The sequence below is a fragment of the Solanum pennellii genome, chromosome 4 (genome assembly GCF_001406875.1).
Source record: "Solanum pennellii chromosome 4, SPENNV200".
In the NCBI taxonomy this organism is placed as follows: domain Eukaryota; kingdom Viridiplantae; phylum Streptophyta; class Magnoliopsida; order Solanales; family Solanaceae; genus Solanum; species Solanum pennellii.
This window is the reverse complement of record NC_028640.1, coordinates 67552892-67577936: the sequence shown is the minus strand read 5'-3', so window position 1 is coordinate 67577936 and position 25045 is coordinate 67552892. Positions and strand designations below refer to the sequence as shown.

The following is a 25045-nucleotide window of genomic DNA, read 5'->3' as shown; positions in this document are numbered from 1 at the left end:
AGAGTTCAATATCTACTATCTAAAATATGTGCATAAAAATATTTTTAATCATGCATAAATAGTATAATTTTTCACCGAATAAAATCATCGGTGAAGTCGGTCTAAATGAACCTCTACCTAACTCTGCCCCATGAGCAGAGGTTGACCAATCCCAATTAAAAAAAATTCTCAAACTATGTGTATATGTTAAGGATTCACTAAAAGTAAAAAAATCAATCCATAACTTGGTTAAATATTCAAGGTTCTAGAATTCAGAACTCATAAAATTCAAATCTTAAACTCGTCTCGGCGCAGCGTCTCCAACTATTGATACAACCTTACACAAACTCATCTAGGATATATCTTAATCAAACCCCATCATTTTCTGGGGGTCCCTCCCTATTAAACAAACACTCTTGTACACGGTTTAACATATTATATACCCAAACATTTCAAAACTTGAGCAAAAAAATCCACTAAAAGTGTCACAATTTGAAATATACTTGACACTACTCTCTTGTCCCAACAAAGAGTTAAAATGGCTTCTTGGTTTGAACAAACTCCTCCAAGAAATTACAAGAAGAATAGAGTAAATAAGCCAAAAAGTTTTGATGAATCAATCTTTATACCAAAAAATTCACCAACTTCTTTTGCAACTAATTATGGTTACTATTCCTACACATACACAAAAGAGAAGAAACTTCATCCTGTTTTTCCTTTGCCTTTGCCATTAGATTCACCTAATTTCTCTACAAGATCAAGTTGTGGATCATCCCCTACCTCATCTCAGTTAAATGATGATGAAGAACAAGGGATTAGTCCACTATTTAGTCCACTCAGGTTTGTAAAATTATGAACTTTGTCTCTGGGAATGTTTAGTAGCTCAGTTGGGAATGTTTAGTAGCTCAGTTGGTTGGCTACCTAAACATTCACCTTACTGGTGAGGGATCGATTCCCTGCCTTGTAATCTCCTCATCCTTAAATGGCATACCTAGATTACTAACAAAATTTGTATGTCGCAAAACATTGAACAGAAACAAATGCAATGACTGGTCAAGAACATCAAATGAGGGTTCAAAATCTAACTCTCCTTGCACTTCACCAACAACATATCCAGTAGAATGGGATAAGAAATTGGATTTTCCTAATGGGAAACAAGAAAAGTGTAATCATCCGCGCCATCCTCTTCCTCTTCCTCTTCCACCAAATTCTTCTATTAATAATAGAACAAGGCAATGGAAGAAAGGGAAATTGTTAGCAAAAGGGACATTTGGAAATGTTTATGCTGGATTTAATAGGTATGTCATGAGTCATGAATTTCACTCATCCTATTTTACATCTTTGCTCTCATGTTTTATGTTCTTCAAGGTAGTTGATTCCATAGATTGAACTCGTAATCTATAGATCACACGTGACCTCACTAAAAGCTGTAAAGTTGTTTCTGCAACAGTGATAATGGACAAATGTGTGCTATAAAGGAAGTAAGAATCATCTTTAATGACACAACATCGAAAGAACGTCTCAAGCAGCTAAACCAGGTCTGTATATTTCAACTCAAATCAAGAAATTATGCTTGGTCTTTGGTGTTTCCTTCATTCATTCTCAACGCGATTAGTACTAACAAGTTGGTTTCTTGGTTAAACAGGAGATCACATTGCTCAGTCAAATCTCACATCCAAACATTGTGCAGTACTATGGAAGTGAATTGGTATGGCCCCTTTGTGTTTGTTCTCAAAACAAATATTATGGTTTCTATCATCTTGCAATATTGAACTAAACTTGAACAAGGAAGAGTGATTATTGACAATCTTATTTACAGAGAGGAGATAAATTGTCACTCTACTTAGAGTATGTTCCAGGAGGTTCAATTCTCAAACTACTTCAAGAATATGGTCCTTTTGAAGAACAAATTATCAAAAGTTACACTCGAAAAATTCTCTCCGGATTAGTCTTCTTGCATGAGAGAAACATAGCACACAGGTACAAACTAAAGCTAGCAGATCAATATATTCTTCATAGGTACTGTCACTATGTGCTATGACAGTTAGTTTTCAGGTCTTTCTATTCCCTATTTTCTAAAGATGGCTTATGTTACTGGTAGGGATATTAAAGGAGCAAATATACTAGTAAATGCTAAGGGTGAAATCAAGCTTGCAGACTTTGGAATGGCTAAACATGTATGTTATTGATCACCTACCAAGTTTTGATTTACATTCTCTAAATAGGAAGTTTTTATATACAGATGTATATATTTTGGTTTTCGATTGGAATTTCAGATAAACTCATGTTGTTTGATGGATTCTTTCAAAGGAAGTCCATATTGGATGGCTCCAGAGGTATTCTCTCAAGAATTTGATTAAATGATCTTAATATCAACTGATTTTTCTAAAACCTTTCTTCTCTAATATTATAGCAGGTAGTAAAAGATGCAGGAGGTTCCAGTGTTGCTGTAGATATTTGGAGCCTAGGTTGTACTATTGTTGAGATGGCAACAGCTAAACCACCATATGAAGGAGTAAGATACACATGCATCCCTTGGTTTGAGGAAATTACCAAAAGGAAATGATACTTGTTCTGTATAATGATATAACTGGATTTTGACAGGCAACTGCTGCATTATTCAAACAGGCAGATGGGAAAGACAGTCCTGAAATTCCCAGGAACCTCTCAGATGATGCAAAGAGTTTTTTGAAACTTTGCCTGCAGAGGAATCCAAGTCACCGTTTGACAGCTGTTCAGCTGCTACATCATCCATTTCTTCAGGCTTAGTGGTGACAAGGAGGAATTAGCCACCACTCCATCTTGATGAGAATCCTCATCAACCGGACAATTTTATGGTATCACTACCTACAACTTCTGCTATTTTTTTCGTTGAAATCAAGACATGCATGATTGGTAATGTTTGCAAACTTGGTGCAGGCTGTAGATATTGCTAGCTTGTATCTCGACGATAAATCAACCAAGACGAGGATAGTGAAGAGATCCTTTTAAAGCTGTAGCAAGATGGGAAAGATCTGGATAGGAGAAATGAAGATCAAGACTACATGTCAAGGAAATGAATACGAGCTAGTTGTTAGACTACAAAGCAAAGGCAGACGGTGTGTTCATTAGCCGGTGATAATATAGTGTGATTTCAGAGTTCAATTCTAGCTCCGCCCCTACACATAGAGAAAAGGTTGCGGATGTAAGATGTTCCACTAAGAGCATCCCACCCTCTTGGTGGATCAGTTGTTCTGTTCTGCCTTTACATTTGTGTTTTACCGTATTTCATTCAGTTCAATCATGGATGGATGACCTTAAAATTATCATTTCAGATGTTGCGAAAATATTTACCTCGATCATCACAAGGCTAAAATATCATTTACCATAAGACCAAGGTAGAATATACCAGTTGGTATCAACAATAATCCTAGTACAAGCTATACTTCAATCCAACAAGTGGTCAAAAATACCAATTCATGTACAAAAATATCCACCACCTCAACAACTATTAGTCAAATAAAGTATTACCCTCTTGGACTTCTTAACAGAAACTTGGCCACCAAATAATGCACAACATTACATGTATGACTTGTGCAGCATCAATCCTTACCATCAGTAATAGTTGCATCAAAACCTGCAGGGAACAAAAGGCAAAATGCAACATACTTTAAAAGATTATATTGCTGGAAAAAATGAAAGAAAAGCAGTAGATTCAAATATGTAATGGAATATCAGCTTACAATTTACTTCAGCTCATACTGATGAAATAAAGAAACCTTAATAAAATATTATTATCTACCATGTTACATTACAACAATGACCAAGTGGCAGTTTACATAAAGGAGGCAGTCCTCTTAGTAGAAGGATATAATTCTGCTTGAGGAACCATTCCTATCAGCATGATTTAGATCATAGTCAGGTCTCTAAGCCTCAGTTTTAACATTCTAGAATTTCGTCCATCACAGCAGTCTATATGTAGCAGATTAATGTAGAAGAGAGACTAATGGCTCGTTAGAAGAAGTACCCTGCTATTATGATTGGAGATCGGAAAGTGACGCCTATGCCTTCTCTCCAACATTCGATATATCACTAGGATATTTTCACTCCAGTAGACACCAGATGCATAAACTCAAAATTACTGGGAGGCATCAACATAAGCACTTTGGGCACATAAGCGTAGCAGAGACAAGATCGAATATAGATAGGGGTTTTATTCAATTATTCAGTATAATAAAATGCAAAATAACCAGACTCAACAGCAAAATATCTTTATCACCATTTCTCTATATTATATGTTTTGCTCAAAGTCTTGCTAGGCATGTCTTTAATCATGTAAATTACAAGTCCGTAGCTAAGGAATATTATTCCAACCTCAAAATGAATATTCTTTTAGATCAGCCTTCGAGTCTCCAAGTTCCAGGTCAGCCATACATTCTTCAGCTGTAAGTGGAGGGAGTTGTCTAGTTTTACGCCTTAGGTTATGCTTATGCCAGTCACTCTTGAAATGCTCTCTGTATTCTTTTGAATCTCCCACAACAGCATTGCAAGTAGTGCACCTGTTCAGTTTTACTTCGCCCTCGGAACTCCCACTTTTTGCAGGTTTACTCAGTTTCTGTTCTTCCCTAGAATTCCCGATTTCTGAAGAAATAGTCTGCTTTTGCATTTTCTCACTCAGCTGAAGGACTGAACTTGTAGAATCCTTCCTTAAACTTGATGAATCATCCTCGTGATCATCAAACTGATCGACGAAAGTATCCCCCTCCACATGTACATTGACTGCAAGAATTTCCACTCTACCCTGTAGATTCCTTATTAAGGCATCACAGTCCCGGAAAAGACTAGGCTCAATTTCACAAATCTGCAATACAATGATCAGAATGGTAGTTAAGCACCACAAAAAAAAAATGTAGCTGAACTAGTAAGAGCACATGCGGATCAAGTCTGCCCACTCAAAAAAAAAAAGATCTTGAACTACAAAGTTGACCTAAATATATGATGCATAAATTAGTCCGGCCCCCTCAAAGCATTAATATTCTAGTGGTTCATTAGTTTGCTGAAACCAGGAATCAAAAGGTTTGACCTCGTCTTTTAAATGAATGACGTCATTCTACTGGTAACTGGTGGTGGGGGTTTATTTTTTTTGATAACCAACTGGTGGTGGGGGTTTATTAAGCTTTAGAATAAAATAAAATTGATATTTCATGAAAATGAAGCTCAAGTTGAATTCAATGTAGAGGAAGAATGCAAGGTAGGAAAGTTAAAACCGAACAATTACTCCTTGCGGCCTCCTCCTTCTAATTGATACAAGGAGCAGCGTTTCCCAAGGGAAAGGCGTATTAAAACAAGGAGGCTCAAGGGGCTTTTAACTGAAAAGTGAAAAGCTAACTGCACAATCTAATAACTAATCTCAGCATAGGATAATGGTAGTACTACTTTAAGAATTTAAATATCATTTTTGACAAATAGATAGTATTTGCAATTAGAATAACTAATTTCAGCATCTAATGTACAGCAATAATATTACAAATTCAAGAACACAAATTCAATTGATTATCATTAAACTGTAACTTCAACAAATCCTCAAAGAGGTAACTTCATCATTTTTACTATAGATTAATAAACATAAGAAAATATTTGCAGCATTAATTTCTTAATCAATTGATTAGTAAATGTAATAACAAAAATTTGGAAATAAAATGACTTCTTTCATAACATTTGATTCATGCTTAAAATTTGAAACAAATCATTGCAACCAAGCACAGTCAAGCTAACAGGCAATGCAGTCTAACCAATTTAAGCAATGTTTTATCATAACCAATTAAATAACAATGGCGTGAATCTTTCTGGGTGACAAAATGAACAATTCTAAACATTGCCTTTCAACCATTTATACTCGGCATGGAAACTAATACGAGAGTCTAAAGAACAAAACCTAGCTATTTTTGACTCAAGTCTAGGCCATCTGTAATGAAACTGGTCTCAAGTCAAATTGGATCAATGTCCTGCACCCAAAGAAGGAATAACATGTTTACCCAGAGATGCAACTCCAAAACCCAAGGTTCTGAATAACCCTTCGGGGTGGCCCAGTGTTTGAGCTTGGGACTTCCATGTTGGAGGTCTCAAGTTCAAAACCCCTTGCCAGCGAAAGCAAGGGGTTTGCCTTCTGGGTCGAGCTCGTCACACCAGACTTGCTTAGTGCGGGTTACCTCTCCTATGTGGTTTGCGAGCTATTGCTTAGGAGCAGGGTTTTACCTTATGCGCACCCAAAAAGGATAGCGGCTGCGGGTTTCCCTTGTCGAAAAAAAAAAACCAAGGTTCTGAATAGCTTGATACTTCTTCACAAAAAAAAAAAAAACAAACTTGATTGTAGTGCTACTAATTGGTACTACAAAGACTATGCACAGACCCGAGTGAAACAATGTCTAATCTATAAGTCGTCAATGAAGCCCAATAAGCTTTAGCCTTTCCCAACCACATGTTCCTTTTATAACATTCAATATCCACTTTGATCTATAAGAAAGAACGGAACCTAATATTTTATGTTTAACAAGTACCACTAATACAGCTAGTCACAGAACTCAAGAGAGTCGACCAAATAGATCAGGCTGCATCAGAAGCAGTTCTTAAATCGCTTAACATTGTACAGTAAAAAAACATAAGTAACCAAACCATATGGAATAGAAAGAAATTCCACTTTTTTGTCCAATACAAATGGGACTGAATCTATTGATAATATGAACTTGATCACATCACTAAACATTTGAGGATCTGAACATATGAAACAAGATGCCATGCCCCTCTAAAAGAGTTGTCCCTAACATACATTGACTTCTTTGATGCAAGAAGCAAACATAGTGTCCTCCGAGGTAATGATAGTTGGAACTTCAATTTTAGAGGCACTTCGAGTGACTGGGTATTGGGAAATGAGTTAACTTGATTAATTGCTACTGCTTTTCAGACCTTTCAAGGTATGTCGCAGTGCCAGGACAGGATGGTTTGGAAAGGCAAAGATCAATTCATGGTAAAATCTTGCTATGATAGCTTGATTTTAGGTGAACTACATGTTAATTTTTGGCCAACAAGGCTGACACATGAGCGGCTATGATATCATCTGTTAAGGCCCAGACAGCTAGTGATATTTTCTGCTTGGGGCCTAAACCCGCACGGCCTTTTTAAAAAAAATGGTAACGTTGTACTCCTTAGCATTAGCCATTAAAGTTATGCTGGATACCTTCAAAAAGAAGCAAAAAGAGAGTAGGAGAAAGCTACTTACAAAGATCCTAACTTACTTATAAAAGGTATCAGCAGAGTGCAAGGCCTACTCACTTATATACCAGCATCTCTCATGTGGCGCCGTATGGGACTCTTAACCTAAGTTAGGGTGTCACACACACACCCTCTTATGGACTCAGCATCCTCGTTGAGGGTTGCCTCACCACATGAGATTTGCCCAGACTCAGCATTGAAGCTTGCCCCACCTTCTCCGAATTTCCCTAAACCCAATTGAACTCTGACCCACAATCGACAAAACTAACACAAGAGTTTATCGGAAAGTAGGGAGAGTCAGAATTGGAAAGGAAAAATCAGGAGACAAGCCTACCAACGGGTGATTTCTAGATGAAGGGGGTTTGTGCATCAGTTAGTGATTGTGTTTAAAGCAGTGTTAGTGTTTTTGGGACTGAGACTGGTTTGAATCATTATTTGGATGAATCAAACTTGGTCCATTGTCTCCTGTTCTCTTTCTTTGTTTTTTTCCTTTATTGCATCAGTTGGTTCCTTTTTCTTTTGTTTAGATAATCGAGAAATCTGCCTGTGACCCGCCCTATGGACCAATCACAGCCGGTGGATAATGGGCCCACCCTTCTACCCTTCTCCACTTAAATACTGGGCTTCGCTCTTTTAAGCCCATGTTACGTTTCTTTGTTTTCTTTTGCCAGCAGCTGTTGTTTGTTTGTTTTCTTTCTTTTTCTTTTCAACTTTTTAAAAATTTCTGAGAAAGAAAAAACTGATACACATGTAAGCATCCTAGAACAAAAGATCCCTTTTTGTTGGAATTTTTTAATATGAAGGTAGGGAGAGCAGTTGACTGAAAATAAACATCCCAGAATAAAAGATTTGGAAACCTCTAGCTGCAAAAGTGCCAGAAAAATCAGACAAGGACTTCTGTTGTGCTATATGAGGTTTCAAATGTAGATGTCACTTACAATGGAGTGCTGACTTCCAGATTCTTCTCTCGACACAATGGAGGCATTCCACTCCTTAAGCTTGTCCAGGACAGAAGGATTGCTTTGTTCTGGTACATGTATCCTCAACCTCATGGGGGCACGTTTTACGGGGTAATGCTTTTGAAGCTCCCGAATGACCTCCAGTGCCTGTAGAAGTTAATTGATCATCAGGATACTAAAACTAAAGAACTAAAAAAGCAGTCAAATTCTCACAAGATTAAGTATAGTTGTTACCTGTTTCTTTGAGCTGCTATTTGGATCAACTGCAAAATGGATTTCATGCATCAGACGTTCAATCATGCTAATTGTGTATGGATGCTGAGTTTCAGGATTGATTGTCTTCTGCATAACTATGGTAGCAATATCTCTGAACTGACTTGACAACTGTGATTCTCTCTCCTTCCCTGCAACTTGCAGCTCTCCTTTGTCCAAAATCTAAAATACAGAAAATAAATTTTACATAATACATCACTCCCATGTATTGCTTAAAAGGAGAGTTGAAGAAGGGATGAGGATAGAGGGAATATGGAACACCACTTGGTGGCACTTAAATAAGCTGCTTTCTTTGCTATAAGTTAAAACAATTTTGATGGGCAAGTGCTTGAGTTATCAACTTATTAATGTGTTGAGCATGATTAAAACCACTACACGGGCTTTTAGGAGGTCCTTTTGAATCCAATGCATCACAAGTTCTGAAGGGTGTGTCACGCTGATTAGCTACTAACTTCGCTTATCAATTAGAACAAGCAAAACTGGATTTAAAAACAAATACTTTTTCATCTTGATGATTCAGAAAGGCAGAATTGGATTAAAACAAGAACTGAAAATTTCTAAAATATTGCCCAAACAATCAAAAAGTACAAAGTAAAACAATTCCTCAGAATTACTTCACAAAATCATGATATTCATATGCCAGATAAGAAAGTATCAATTTTTAACATATCCATGCTAAGCAAGTGTCATGCTTGTAATTGGCATATGTATATCAGTAGGAGAAAAAAAAAAGGAAACAAGAAGCTATAGAGAGAAGGAAATAAAAAAGGTTCAAAAGTATTTCTCCATACATACTTATGAACAAATTTAAATGATTTCTCACCTCTTGCTACCTCCCACCAAACAAATACCAAGTAACTCTGTCCACCTAGTCAGTATCTTGTGCAGTATGACTAATGATTCAATATGGCTTTCAAAAGGGGGGAGAAGTGCTCACCTCCAGGCAGATTTTGGTTTGATCATCAGTTCCAAAAGCCCTAATCAAATCTTTAGACTTTGCAAGTACACCCTTTGACACATTGGTGTAAACAGTATGTGACTGCAACACTTCATCCACATCTTTCTCTCTACATGTACCACAAACAAAAAATCAATCAACCTAACAATACTTATTAATCCACCAGTTTTTTTCCCTTACCCTAAGTTTTTACTTCAAACCCTTTTTACAATACTCTATTTTGATTGTAAATCTACCAACTTTTTAGTGTTTAACAACAATCAAAGAAAGAAAAAACTTACACGCCAGAACGCCATGAAAGGACCTTATTCTTATAACAAGCGATTTCGAAACGGTTACCATGCTTCTTGAGACGCACAACAGCAACATTGGTAAGTCTCTTTTGGCCTACAGGCTGAACTAGCGTCTTCGACATCTCTATTTTCTCTTCCTCTGCACACTATTTGCTTCTTTCTCCTCCTCTCTGCTTCTGCTAGGTAAAAGGCAGCGGCAGCGCCCAGCGGAAACGAAAAGAAAAATACAGCATTAATTAGGGGTTATAGACTTATAGAGAACTTAACAATTTAAGGGATCGTTTGGGTGAACTTTCAATCAGGTATATTAAATTATCTTTTTCAATTTTAATTTTTTTTTTATGAAAATATTAATTTGGGTATGCACTTATATGTTTTATTCAATAGTTTTAAAAATAAAATAGTTGAAAATTTTGCTGTTTTTATTATTAAGATGAGTATATAATTTAAATGAATCTCAATCATAAATAATTAAATAATACATATGACATGAATCTATAAAGCCATTAATCATTACTTGATCTAATTATACTTGATCGAATCTTTATCCCTCTTTTATTATTAATATAATAACTTATTAAAACAAGCAAATGACAAACATATCTCTTTAAATCATTTTTATACATCATTTTCATTTCTTAAAATTTATGCAATGCATGTTATTTTAAATGAAATAAATCAAATACTCGCGAGTCAAGTGAAAATAATGTTTACATTATGTATGCCAATATAACTTATAGTCAAACCAAATAACTCTATTTATAGACCGATTAGAACACCGCGATTATTAAAAAAAAAAATAAGAAAAAATTATAAGAAAGGATCCGACCTAGCGAAATACTTGTGTGTGTTGTTTTGCTTCCGTCCTCCCCCTTCTCTAACAATGAGTTGTGAGAAGAGTTCAACAGAAACCCTCGACGAACAGAAATCTAGCAAAGATCATAAAGCCAACTCTTTCTTTGATGTTTACGGCCCTCAGGTCCTTTACTCTATTGCTTTTTCATCTTCTCTTGTTTATTTACAAAAAAATGGAGTATAAAGGTTCTACTATTGTATCATGAATGTGGTTTCGTTTTTCTTATAGTATGAGTTATAAATTGAATTGGGTCTCTCTAAAATGTTAAAACAGCTATACCATTTTTTTTTGTGTGTGTTTGTTAAAGAGCGAAAAGGGTAAAAATAGTGAAGGGAGAATTTCTTTTTGGAGCTTGTGGGTTGAGTTAAATTTAATTGGATTGTTTTGGCTGGATTTTTCATTGGTAAACCTTGAAGAAAGAGGAGATTTTGCTAATGAAAAATTTAGTTCTTGGAGAGGACATATGGAGTTTTAATTGGTAAACTTGAAGAAAGAGGTTTTTTTTCTAATGGAAATTTAGTACTATGAGAACATGTGGTTTTAACTGCGGGTTCGATGGAAATTGATTATACATGCATTAATTTTGATAAGTAACTAGTCCTGATAGAAACCCAAAATGTAGAGAAGAGATGAGATTAAAAAAGAGGAAAAGAGTATTTTTTTTTAATGATAAAAGGATTATATTTCGTGATTTGCAGATTGAGTTCATTTAAGTGGGTTATATTGTCTAGAGTCCTAAATTTTTTTAACTTGGATAAGAGGAATGTTTCTGGGAAAATTAAGATTTGTATTATTGAAAATTTGGAACGCCGTGGTGACTAGTGACATACTATTCCTGTTGTCAGCATCATTTTCCATTTGGTGGTTGCTAGTTATTTTCTCATCTGTTTTGTTCTGGAGATGATGGTTATGTTGTTAATTTTTGCAGAATAATTGTGTTCGATTCATTATGATATGTCATTATGCAAGACAAACTATTTAGCATGTTAGGTGAACCTTTTATAATGTCTGTAATTTGTTATTCAAGTTTTGATTGTGGTGCAGGCGAAAGCAGATATTGTTTTTAACAAACCAGAAGCCAACTCAACCTTGAATCTTCAAGTATGTTTGTAACATACTGATTGAGGTTATTTATACTTATTTTACAAGAGCTTAGAACGTGATTGATCATGCTTAATGTGATAACACAGGACGTGCAAGGGCTTGTCACCTGGGTGCTTGCTGATGGGTTCATGCCATCATGGGCTTTTATCAAAGTAATGTGTTTCATTCCTTTCTTTGCATGTTTTCCACTTATGTCTTTATATCTGTATCAGATGCACAAACACCTCAGTTTTTTGGAATACACCAAGGAAAATCTGGTGAGGAGAGGTTGAGCTGTCCTTACCTTGAGATTTAGCATTCAATCTGGTCCATTTCAACGATTCATTGCTTACTAGATCTTTTATATATTTGATACAGATGTATAAATAACCAAGCCAGCAATGATTCTTTGCTAAGTGATTTTGATTATACTGAAAATGGATATTTCAATTGCAAATAGAGGTAGATTTTGCTAGTAAGGAACATTATGGAATTAGACACGCCTAATTGAAGTATAGGTGTGTACATGGTTATATATAAAAAATGGAGTATCTGATATTGTGAAATTTCATACCGTTAGATTCACTTTCTGACCCACCCGTCCGAACAGAATCAAATCCTGTCTCCTTTCTTGTCTCTTCTTAACACGTGTGGAATGAAGAAATCAAAGATTGCTCAAATAGCGAGAACAATGTAAAAAACATCAAAGATCATATTTTTATATGTTCTTTTGGTGTGAGGAAAGAATACCATTTTGTTTAAATAGATGGACAAATATGAATGACTCAGTTAAGTCACATTGACAACTTGAAAATATCTTCTAACATGGACTTGGTGTTTTCGTTATAGAAATTATTGATCTATCAAAAAGGGAGAAAAGAAAAATAAAATCATTTTTGGACCCATTTCTCATCTTGTGTGTTCACTTGCCAGTTTGTATAGCAATTACTTAAGGGCATGTTTGGAAAACCGTTCGGGTAATTGGATTTGGTGTAATTACACTGTCCTGTTTGGTTGGCCATGTAATTGCCTAGTCAGCAGTTAATTGGGTGTAATTGGCAGGGTGCAATTACACTCTCCAATTCATAGGGTAATTACACTTTCCAAAGGAGCTGTGAATTGCCAGTAATTACTTGGTGTCATTATAAGTTGATTACTTTTTAATTTCTTCCTTTTATTTCTATTTTATTTTTTCTGTTTTAATGTATCTTTTGTTTTAATAATTTTTATTATTCTAATATTTTCTAAAAATATATTTTTCATATTCTTTATATTTCATTTCCTTCTGATTCTCAAGCTTTACTTCATGTGATTCCATGCAATTTTTCGTATTATCCAAAAAATCATTAGTATAATTTTGTCAGTATTCTAAGTTTTAAATTAAAGTAGAATTCGTTGTTGAATAAAGTTATGGACTTGCGTTTTCCTTTTCTTTTAAATCATATTTATGTATGTTATGTTGAAATTTGACATAAGATTTATGTTAATTTTTTTGGTTTGAATTTAGAACTTGTGTTATATTTTCAATTTCATTTGTTTTAGGAGTATTGACTCGATGCTAAGCTATTTTTTTAAAGTTAAACTTGATAGATTTTCTTTTTGTGAAATGTTTTGTAATTTTATGACATTATATTTATAATATTAATCGTTTTGTGAAGCATGCATTCATGATGTTCATAGAAATTTTGTACTTCTTGTTTTATGATTAAATTAATCAAAAATATAAATTGAAAATTATAAATCATTATTTTTTATAATATTAGTTAAGAACATATGTTTATTAATTAATTTATTTTCAAAAGACAACGTGTGTAATAAATTTAATATCATTTATAATGCCCCTTATTTGTCTAATATAAATTTTTTATTTTGAATAATTAATTTTTATTCTCAAAATTCAGTATGACCTTACGATTACTCTTGTGCAACAAACAATACATTTATACACTGGCAAACAAATAGGCCAGCGTAATTACTAGGTTGTGTAATTACTAGGGTAGTAATTACACCAATTCCAATTACCTGGTGGCTTTCCAAACAGACCCTAAATGAATTCACAAAGGTACATCTGTATACTTCCCTTCTTTTTGTAATGTGCACTCCTAGACCCAGTTTTACACTCCAATCATAATAAATGTGGTTCCTAGAAATTTATGTTTTTTTTTAAAATTAGTATGTCAGTGTCCGATGAACTTGCAGATCCTACCAGCAACACATGTAGCTGCATTATCTTATATGTCATGCACATCATTAGGAGAATGACTGCCGTTGTAAATACTGTTGAACTTTTTTGTGGACTACGTCTGCTCTTTAGTTATTTAGTAAGTTCTTGTACAGGAGCAGACCCCTTCTTATGCTGTTATATTTTGCCTTGCATCTTCTTGATGCACTAATGAAATTTCCTTACATAAAAATAATAATATAAATGAGAATGAGTTTGTTGCAAAATTTTTATTACTGGAGCTCTCTTTGCAACATTATCCAATGAATTTTTGATAATACTTAGGAAATGGTCATGGTTTTATTTGCTATTGTCTCTTAAGTCATTAGCTATTCTAGGTGTTATATATCTTGAATTATTGATATACTTCACATTTGTCATTTGATGCACAGGGAGATAGAATTTAGTTAATGTGGATGTGTTTGGTTGCCTTTGGATGGTCCCCATCAATTTTCCAGTGAACAGTATCTTCTTTAGAGGCTAAACAGAGTTTCGTCTGTTTCTCTTTCTTTTTGCTTGCAGAATAAGCCTTTGATCCCTAAAGTGGTAATGCTCTATGTCCCTGGCCTTGATGCATCTCTATATCTATCACAGTCTAAAGTGCTCAAAGGTTTCAAAGAATGCTGTGGTGTTCCAAAGCCAGTTTTAGCTCTCAGGTTGGTAATAGTTTGAACTTTGAATAATCAATATATTGCGCTTGCGCTAATTGTTTCAATATTTTTTGTCACTCTTGTGTTATGGAAGTTATGTTTTCTTCTTCTTATAGTTTTTGTTTCATGGTAGTTGTGTATCAGATGGAAATCAGACAATAGATGCACTTCTCACATGCAAATCAAAGAGGAAAAGGAAAGTAGCTGAGAACATTTCTCCGAAAATCACCCAGTCATCTGAACAAGGTACTAATCTGATCCAAGAAAAACTTCCAGAAGTCTTTGTTGTGTGTCTGCTATTTTGATTTCATTTCCGGTTAATTAGAGGTTCATTTGCTTGTGTAAGGAGGTATAGGAATGACATGTCTGTAATGCAGGCATCATCTCCTCCAACTGTATGTCAGCAGGATTGCTATGGTCTGTGTTGCTCTATATGAATTTGTCTGCACCTGTCTAAGATCTATGTATGATACACTTTTTTCCCCTAGAAATTCTGGAAAAGTGTCGTGGATGGTTTCTACTAGAATGTTAAATTAGAGAACTGGGTGAAAATTACCCTTTTCTGATCAGGTAAATGTATTTCATCAAAAGCAAATGGGTGAAGCGTGTGTACAAGGGGGCAGGGGCATACCAAAAAGTAAAAGGATGGAGGACCTATAAAAAGAGATCGTATTCTATGAAAGACAATCTTCTATACAATAAGGAATTGCGAGGGTGCACCAAAAAGAAGTGAGGGATAAGAGGCTACTCCTTAGCTGCACAATATTCATCTCTACATCCTCAAAAGCTTTTCTATTTCTCTCTCTTAATGCAACCCACTTCAGTGCAAGTGAGGTGACAGTCGAAGCCCAATGTCTTCTCCTCCTTTCCCGTGTCTCCAACTGAACATTAACCCTTTACTTGTGCCTGAAATTGCCCATAGATTCCAAACTATGTCAAGATCTTCCACCATAACCTCGGAGGAACTGGAGGTGGCACTAGAGGTGGAGCTTGGGGTCCTGTGGCCCTGGGAAGCTCCTGAGGTGGTAAGGACCCTGGAGGGGACTCAGAAGATGTCTCCTTCTTGGCGTAATGTGGAGATTGTGGTGGGAGATGGAAGAAGAACTGAATTCTGGGAACACTGATTGGCCAGGATAGCCTGAAGTTCAGCTTTCCTGTTTAATTCCAGCTAGTTAGTATTGTCAGGGTCATTAATCATTCAATGCTCAAGACCAACTTAAAATAAAATCTCTCGGTGTTTAAATCTAGAGACGACATCTTAATTATTTAGATATGCATTCAGATTTAATCTTAATGCAATCAAATGGGGCCTTATCATCCTCTTATTCATTCAGGTGCTGAGGCTCCCAATAAGGAGACTATGTCCTTTGCAGACCTCAAGAAAGATATACCATTTCCTATTAGTTATTATACACTTTCGGACAAGGAACTAGAAGAAAATGGATACTGCTATGAGCAACCAGGTGACATGCATTCCAAGAATTTGAAATTGAATGAATTTCTTAGTTAAGATTATTGACAGTTGACCTTGGTATTTCATTACCCATGTAGAATTTCTTTCGACGCTTCCTGCTCCTTCAGGAACACCTCCACATGAAGTTTTGGCCCTCGACTGCGAAATGGTAATTTAACAAGAATTTTTTCAACTTTATTTGTTCATCACAATGTTATGGTTTAGTATTTAAACGTACTTGTATGCATAGTCAATGCTGTCTTTATCTTCATTTCCTTACTCCTTAGATATAAATATTGGTGAGGATGAGAGCATTTTAATCATGTCGGGTACAGTAGCTTAACTATTTACTGCATCTAGATTCTTTGACTTGGTTGGTGATGGGACATATCAGTTTTGAGGTAATGGTACATTGGTACTAAAAGTTGTGTTCAGACTGGTTGGACTTAGAGTTCTGATGATGGTAGAAGAAGTTAGAGTTCTGAAGATTGTATGAGAAGTATATACATCCTTTACTATCAGTGTGTTCCGCGGCAAATAGTCGTTGTTTTGAACCTCAAATTTGGTCTGTCTTATCTATGCTATGCTATTCGACGGTATAAAGGGTCTTCTGTTGGTTGCCACTGTGTATACATTTAATACCAAAATAATAGCTTTTAATGTATATTTTTTTGGACAGGCAGACAGATATTATGCTTGCTGTTTTTTGATTTGTCTCTCTTACGTAGTTGCCTTTTTTTTTCCTTTTATTTATTAAGTAACATTTTCTTGTTTGTCATTGTTCTTTAAACTGGAAGCTTTGCATACAAATCTCATATCATTTTGGTAAAAATATATGTTTTTGTAGTGTATTACAAGTGAAGGCTTTGAGCTTACCAGAGTGACATTAGTGGATGTTGAAGGACAGGTTTGCTTCCTCTTATTTCTTTTCTCGCTCTATTTTTGGTCCCTCACTTGCATTTCAATGAGGTAATCTATTCTTTGGTTTAATAGTTCAATTTTTTCCCAAACTGTTTCCTCATCGTGTATTTTGTCCATGGCTAGTTTCTTTTCTATGTAAAAAACGCCATTTACTCTGATCTTTTTGATTTTCTATTGTTTTTTGGCCACTCTAAGGGGTGGTCCTTAATTAGCTTATATGAACTAGCCTTGTCAAAAAGCTATAATTTTAAATATGATCCAGCTGGCATATATGCTGTGATCATTTATTTGTGTAGTTGAACAGTGTCATGATCCAAGCATCTTTTTTCATTAAAAATCTATTAAGTCAGCTAAGTTGCGTGCTCTTTGCTTTTGATGCCACACAGCCGCACCCGTGTCGGATTCTCCAAAATACACTACTTTTGGAGAATTCGACACAACCATTCCCATTGCCATTTTTGAATAGTCCGAGCAACATAGAAAGTCACATACACATATACTGCCATTATCATTCAAGCAACAATCAGCTGCACCTCAATGCTTTAACTAGTTGGATGAATCGTCTATATCCTTCCTGCACTATTTGGGTCTGCTGCATTACTTTAGGATGAATCAACCTGCATATATATTGGGATTGTTGATTTGTATAGTTGAACCCTGTAGTTATCTAGGCATACTTTTGAACATATGTAACAAGTTAGCACATATATATTGCCCTTTTGGTCCATGCACCATGTGTTGAGGGATACTATTCCTTTGTACGTGTTTGGGCAAATTCAATGGTTTTTTCTTCTTCTCTTATCCTCCTGTGTGGCCATCAAAAGTCTGAACTTGATCTCAAATGTACCTCCCTAGCCTGTTATAAGAGATTTTGATGCATTATCAATTGTCTCATGGTCTTTCAAACTATATAAATAGGCTACTTCTTTTTCTGTCTGACGGCTAATATCATCAACCAATTGCAGGTTATGCTGGATAAATTGGTCAAACCATCAAATGACATTCTTGACTACAATACTAGGTACTTTTTATGTATGATAACTTCTAAATTTTCATTTGATCACACATGCTAAATACATACCTCTCTCTTCCCTTTTATGTGTCTACCTCCACTAGGTAGTGGTAAGGTCTGCGTACATTCTACCCTCCTCAGACCTTTTTTGTTGGATTTCACAGGGTATGTTCTTGTTGTTCCATTTTATGTGACACTAATTTCTTATTTGTCCATTTTAAAAAGAATGACACATTTCTAATTTGGGAAATGATTTAATTTTAAACAAGATTCAAAAGTATTATAGCCACTAATTTATTTTATGCCTAAGACCACAAGTTCCAAGTCTATCTTTATAACTTAAAGCTCTGTGCCGAGTCAAACGATGTTAGTCAAACTAGAATTGATGGATTAGCAGATTAGAGAATCAGTGGTTTAAGCCCGCACATTTCAAGATTAGATTTACTTGATAATAGCATCAACATGTTTTTGAATTTTGTTAGCTCCTTAGATTTAGCTTAAGCCAGTTGTACTAGTATGCTCTCCCGTCTGTTTCAAAGAAATTCAGTTTAGGCGGGAATTCTTGTGGTTTAGTATGCCTGAAGCCAATCTTCAATTCAGATGGCCTAGACTTTGATATCATATAGGAGCTGGATTTAGTGTTTCTTTGACTTTTATTTGATCTTTTATCAATCAAAAGTGTGTCTTGCATGTCAAATTTCATGCTTGATTTTCGCAAGAGTTGACTACTTTTACTCTTTTGATGGTGAGGAAGCCATGTAAATTTGTTAATCGGATTGTATTTAGTATTCTCTTGAGCGCAAAAATTTGAAGTGTCAGGTAATATTCAGAACTACCTAGTATTATAGTCCATAGAAAAGGCTACTGGCACGATATACCATTTTTTGATAAGGGAATTAAGCCAAGATATATCTTGAAATAGATTCTTTTTGCTTCTTCTGTTTCTCTTCTTTTTATCTATATTATAACGATGGCATCCGGGCTAGTGTGTGTGCACCTCGACGATTTCACCAAGTACTTGCTCACTCCAACTAGGTCATGTACTGAGTAACTGTCCTCCAAAGAATAGGCAGACCAAAAGATCACTCATCTTTTTTTGGTTTATGTTGGGATTTGAACCTTGGTCGCTAACGTGTGCACCCACTTCATTGATGAATACTTCTCCCTTGTCTGTTATTTCTTTCTCTATTATTTTAAATTTTTTCGCAGTTTCCAGTGTCTCACTGCCACAAGTAATGGATAATGTCTTTAAAGACGGAAGCAGTGTTGTGAAAAGCGCGCTTAGAGGCGAAGCGCTACCACTGCGCTTCTTTCTCCTGAGGCGATGCGATCTGAAAAAGGCGCTCGCTTCAGATGAAGAAGCGAGAAGCGACACAAAGGTAAAAGCGCAATAAAGCGCGCTTTTTATAAAAAAAACAACAATTAGGGTTTTTTAAAAAAAATTAGGTTTATTTTAAAAAATTCTGAAATAAATACGGCTTAGCTTTCTTTCACGACTTTACTCTTCTTTCGCTGCTTCTCTTCTTCACGACCGTGACTGTGTCTTTCTTCACCAACTTACTATGCTTCATCTTGATCGGTGAGTCTCTTTTCTCTTCGATCTGCTTCTCAGTTATTCCTATCACTCCTATCACTGTAGTTTCTCGATCTTGTGCTCTTTGTTTTTTTCGCCTACGCTATTTCAAAGTGTAAAAGTTGGATATTTTTCCAAATCATTTGCTCTTTGATTTTTTTCATTTGATTGTTTGCTGGCTGTATACTATATATTTTAGCTTACATATTTGACAAAAAAATATGAAGGCTACTAGCCTTGGTTATGGCACTTGAAGAGTTTGAGGATCTTGTTGAAGAATAGGAGTTTGAGTGTTTGTGATTTAATTATATTTTTGATTTTTTGCTTTATATGTTATGACGTGTGAGTATTATTGACTATCTAGTTTCTTTTAATTTAAGACTATATTACCTCTATTTAGTTATTTAATATTTTTTTATTTTTATACTAAATGTCGCTTTTTTAAAAAAAAAAAAGCACGCGCTTCGCTTCGCGCTTCTTGCTTCTGTGAAGCGAGCCCTCGTCGCTTTTTTCCGCTTCTCGCTTCCAATACACTGGGCGGAAGGAATCAAGTAGGGGAAAAAGATACAGAAGAAAAAGAATAAGAAAAGGGAACCAAGAAAAAGATATTAACTAAAGAATCAAGCTTCATTGCCAGGGTTTAATCTCTCTCCGCTGCTTCCCCTTTTCAATTTCTTTTGTTCTTCAATTTTAAATTTTTTCCTTTTAATGATTTTTCAATTCTCTTATTATTTCCAATTCTATATTTGCTTATAAAATCGTTCTTTTTCTCTCTCTTTTTCTGTCTATTGTCTCTTTCCTTTTCTTTCTTGTCTCTCTCCTTTTTCTCTTAGTATTTCCACCAACCTTTTCTCCTATGGTAAATATTCTCGAAATTTTAGACCTCCCTTAAGATGTACTCTTGTCGCCTTCAAACCACACTTTCCAAGCAAGGTACTCAAAAAATGGCAGGGGAAGGGCTATGTGGGTGGTAAAATCAGTGCGGGTGTGTCAGGCTATAACTTTTATCTTCCTCTGTGTTTTTCCTTTTTATATTGTTATGGGGTAGAGCAAGTGTAATTCCATTCTTGGCTTAGTGAGGAACAATTTGGAAACAGAACTGAAAAGATAGATGATTCAGAAGCAAACGGATGTTTAAGAATACAAAACTCAACTCAAGGAATTTTTGGGGGCAACTTGTTAAGATAGCTGTTTGCTTCTCATTTCTGGTTGTGTCTAAATGTCGCTATCGATCTCTCCTAGGAAGAAAAGCTTCTGATTTATGTTCGTAAGTTCATTTTCAAAGATCCATTCCCAAAGTCGAAGAGATAGATGAGGGTTGTTTCTTTTTGGGGGGATAGGGGGCGCCCAGAGGGTGTCCGACGCAGCAGGAGTTCAATTTGCTGAACTGCACAATTTTTTTTTGATGTCGGCCAAATAATATTTCTTGCTTTATAAGCTAAAATGTTTGTTAAGCACAAATTACTTCAGGATGAAGAGCAGAAATAGTATTTGTCCTGAAAGAGGAAGACAATTACTAAATAAACTCTGAGACTCACCTTCTCTTTCTTCAAATTCTCAGTCCTTCAGTCAATTGTGTATTTCTTTTTGTGGGATAGGAACACATGCAGAAGAACTCTGTCCGTGAGTCTTTAACTTGAAAGGATATTTTTAGCCAGTTTGCAGTTTGAATTTCTTTTTTTTAATTAACTGATAATATTGCTTTATGTTGAGCGATCTGACTTTTTGCAGGTATAGTGGAATTACCTGTCAGATGTTGGAAGATGTGACTACCACTCTAAAAGATATCCAGGTTTATCCCTAGAGCCTTTTGTTTGCTGACCTCTCTGTCCCATTTTAGTAATTGGAAAAGAAGCAATCAGCATTAATAGCTTCTTGCAGATTTCTTGCACCTGCTTAGCAGACTGATTTGCTATACATGTCCAATTTGTTTTAGTCAACTATCTTTTCTTTCTTCAGGAGGAGTTCTTGAAACTGGTTCACAAGGAGACCATTCTGGTTGGGCATTCCTTGGAAAATGATTTGTTATCCCTAAAGATAAATCATAAATTGGTAATTGATACCGCTGTGTTGTATAAGCATCCAAGAGGATCCTACAAAGCTGCTCTTCGCGTTCTGAGCAGAAAATTTCTCGGCAGGGAGATACAGGACTCAGACAATGGCCATGATAGCGTTGAAGATGCTAAAGCTACTTTGGAACTAGCACTACTAAAAATAAAAAATGGTAAGTCGTAACCTTTTTACACATGCTAATGCATCACTAAATATTGTGCATTCTGAACTCTTACGGTCCCTTTGATTGGTATAGTCGAGGGGTGGTGGTGATGGAGTTTGGTTTGTAAAATAGGAAGATTAAAAATAAAGAAAATGAATAATAAATAAGATGAAAAATATTTAGACTGTTGGATCGTTTGATTAAATCTGACCATCCATTTTGTCAATTTTTTAAACTTTAACTTCTTCATGTGTTAGAAATGTTTGGAAACAAAAAATGCTTGCCACGTGTCAAAATTTGTGATGGTGGTGGGGTACTAGCTACGGAATTATCAAGTTAAGATTTGTAAGATGGGCGTGTAATCTCAACAAATTGGTATTGCCTGTATTGGATCTTGGATATAGAAACTTACTGCTGCTCTTAGCCTCACCATAACATGGATGCAATGATGCATGCTAAACACATTTGTTCCTTCCCCCAGCATATAATCCTTTTGCATAATAGTTAGTGCTCTTAGACTAATTGCACCACGCCCAATGATATAAAAAACGAAGCTTCTATGTAAATTGGAGGCAACCCGTAGTCCAAACTTCGTGAGTACATTATATTAACACAAGATATACAAGCAACACCATTCTTTTGCTTTCTTTCTCCAATCCCTGTTTACCTTCATTTTCTTTTCTTTTCTTTTGTCCTTGAAATGGAGTTCTTTTTGTGCTATTTATGTTGTGGATCACCACATTTTTTCATTTTGCTTTTTGGATCAATGCATCCTAGACTTCATTGGGCTGTAACTTCATGAACTAGGGCCTGATTTTGGCATACCTCTGTCTCAACAATTATTGCGGCGGAAGCTTCTTTCAGTTCTGAGTGACTCTGGCAAAGGATCTTCAATCATTGATAATATATCCATAGCAAGGAGATATGCTGCTGAATTGTCCCATACAATTCCAGTATCATCTGACGATGAAGCTCTTTCAAAAGCCATTAAAGAGGTGAGTCAAAAGAATCTATTTGTTATATTGTTCAAAAGCAGACTGATTAAGAATCCCAAAGCTCACTATACTGGCATCACTTGTCGTGATAGGTCAGAAATGATAAGGTACAGTTTATCTGGACGCAATTTGCAGAGCTATATGCATACTTGAGGAAGCAAGCAGATGACTCTGAGGAGCTAAATAAAAAATTAGCAGAAATGATGGCATTGCTGACATGTGAGAAACAGTCTAATTCCAGGAAAAGCATCAAATTTGACATCACTCCCGAACTGAAGGATATATTAGGTCGCATGAATCGCAGAGTCAAGAGCATTTACTCCAATCTTCCTCTAAATGCTATGCTTATTATTTGCACTGGTCATGGAAACACTGCAATAGTTCAAAGGTAAAATCCTTTTAAGCTGGATGGCACAAAACTCTTACTCCTCTCCTGAATCACAAGTTTTGAACTAAACAATGTCAGTCATTTACTCCAATTTATCATTTTATTTCATGTTGTAGTGTTACTTCATTCAATTCTCCTGTGAAATTGTTTTTTTTTTAGAAAATGTTTTTTTATTGTAGCCCTTTAATTATTTTTTAACACGATATAAAGACCAATACTGGATTGGATAAAGTGTTTACTTGTGCCAAGATAATTATTATTGGAACAAATCTTTATCCAGCTCAAGACCAAAATATTTTTTAGATATACATCAGTCATCAGGTTTCAACACGAAAAAAAAAATCTCTAATGAGAACTACGATAATCCAGTTACTGTTGATCACCTTAATACAATCCTGTGTTATAATCCGTGTACCACTGTTCACAAGCTAAATGTGTCCTTACTGCTCTGCGTAGACGGACTGTTTGCTTACCAGATCAAATGGTAGTATTCCTTGCCAGAGTAGATGCTACCTTTCTGTTCCATAATATCACTAAACTCACATGAAGTACTCCTGCTAAACTTCAATAATCCAGTGACTACTGTATGTAAAAACGGACATCCTTTTATAAATCACTTTAAACTGCTATTTTTGTTTATTCTTTATAATTTTAAAGTATAAAACCTGTTAGTTCTACCAGTGATCATTGCAGAGACCTTTTTTACATCATCATGAAGGGAAACCTTTTCCCCCGCCTGAGGCTCACTTGTTTTTCTCCATTATATGTTCTTTTTCAAGACTTTCTGCTTCCTCGTTTTATCGTTTATCTTCTGCCAGTGGTGTAGAAGTTGCTGTTTTATGTTACCAACTGTTTGTTGCTCTGTAGTAGGTTGGCATGAACCATGTATAGTTCAGTCTATCTTAATACAAGTGTTCCTAAGTATGTCCTTCTATTAGTGCTTTTCTGATACTGATCCTTTATTGGTATTTGGGGAGGCCGGAAGTTTGTCCATTGTAATCCTGAGTGATTTAAATTTTATACTAGATCCTCGAATAAGTTGCCAAATACATGGAGATCCAGGAAATCAGAGTATCTGATTTCCTATCTTCTAGTTACCAGTCTCTCTGTAGATTCAAGGCCAGATAATAATGTTACTGCTTAGCAAAACCTGCTAATTATTTCTTTTCCTTTTTGTCCACACAGAGTGAGGAAGATCTTGTCAGAGCAGACTGATGCCTCGATGCCCCGTGAGAACATTGTTAAACTCTTAGAAGAGTTGCAGGCGCAAGCTGAAGTTGGTTTGTGCTTTGTAGGTGTCAAACACTAATCATATTTCTCTGTATTATCTATATTCTAACTCTTATTGCGAGCACCTTTATTAACCCCGTTTATCAGGGCAGAAATAGAAGAGAAATCTCCAAGATGAAGCGATTTCCTATAAAGGGAATTTTTTGATGTAAAGTTAGTTCATTATGTGTAAACTTGTATATGTAAGGTATCTTCTTACCTTTCATCATCTCCATGACCGTTAACGAGTAGCTGAACAACGTTATATTGTATGACCAAGTTATTATACTTATCTCAGAGTTGTACGGTTAATCGTATTATATACTTTTCTATGTACTTGGCTATCTCTAGATGTTGAATATGCAAATAATTAGATCAGGCTCATAGTTACATGGTATAGTTTGGTTCTTATCTCATGGATGACCAATTGATGATTGAGATGAAGACAAAAGTTGGTACATCAAGAAGTGCTATAAAAGTCTGACCCAAATTGAAACTAGGGAAATGAAGGAAAAGAGCCACCAGGTTTGTATCTGATCTTAACTGTTCTGTGAGTTGATTTAGAAGACTTTGACCTAGCTTAGCTTAAAGTCTAAGAATCATATATCCTATAATGTTACGATAAGCTTATACACACTTTGACTAATTTGACATTGCTTTATCAACGTGCATGTATCTTAGTCTTGAACAAGATATGAA

General features: G+C 35.5%; 3 protein-coding genes across 5 annotated transcripts; 2 read left to right on the top strand and 1 right to left on the bottom strand.

The window, feature by feature from the left end:
• The first annotated feature begins 440 nt into the window (after positions 1-440).
• On the top strand, positions 441-3284 carry LOC107018254 (mitogen-activated protein kinase kinase kinase 3-like). 2 transcript variants are annotated; one of them, XM_015218685.2, is made up of 10 exons: positions 441-819; positions 1014-1277; positions 1430-1517; positions 1625-1687; positions 1799-1959; positions 2081-2156; positions 2256-2315; positions 2396-2494; positions 2584-2816; positions 2899-3284. In XM_015218685.2, the coding sequence occupies exons 1-9, from the start codon at positions 518-520 to the stop codon at positions 2746-2748; spliced, it is 1278 nt and encodes a 425-aa protein (XP_015074171.1). In that variant the 5' UTR covers positions 441-517; the 3' UTR covers positions 2749-2816; positions 2899-3284. The 2 variants fall into 2 exon arrangements, with proteins under 2 accessions (XP_015074171.1, XP_015074170.1); XM_015218684.2 differs by having other exon boundaries at positions 2393-2494.
• A 16-nt stretch (positions 3285-3300) lies between these two features.
• On the bottom strand, positions 3301-9946 carry LOC107018255 (ribosome maturation protein SBDS). Of its 2 annotated transcripts, XM_015218687.2 has the most exons (6): positions 9699-9946; positions 9397-9526; positions 8421-8621; positions 8166-8333; positions 4333-4819; positions 3301-3595 (listed from the first exon to the last, which is right to left on the bottom strand). In XM_015218687.2, the coding sequence occupies exons 1-5, from the start codon at positions 9830-9832 to the stop codon at positions 4334-4336; spliced, it is 1119 nt and encodes a 372-aa protein (XP_015074173.1). In that variant the 5' UTR covers positions 9833-9946; the 3' UTR covers positions 3301-3595; position 4333. The 2 variants fall into 2 exon arrangements, with proteins under 2 accessions (XP_015074173.1, XP_015074172.1); XM_015218686.2 differs by lacking the exon at positions 3301-3595 and having other exon boundaries at positions 4153-4819.
• Positions 9947-10515: 569 nt separating this feature from the next.
• LOC107015567 (small RNA degrading nuclease 5) lies at positions 10516-24682 on the top strand. The gene is made up of 14 exons (XM_015215880.2): positions 10516-10689; positions 11611-11667; positions 11757-11822; positions 14393-14526; positions 14654-14766; positions 15855-15983; positions 16072-16142; positions 16821-16880; positions 17860-17915; positions 21211-21271; positions 21439-21703; positions 22502-22689; positions 22782-23077; positions 24263-24682. Exons 1-14 carry the CDS (start codon positions 10594-10596, stop codon positions 24384-24386), a joined length of 1716 nt encoding a protein of 571 aa, XP_015071366.1. The 5' UTR covers positions 10516-10593; the 3' UTR covers positions 24387-24682.
• The last annotated feature ends 363 nt before the right edge of the window (positions 24683-25045 follow it).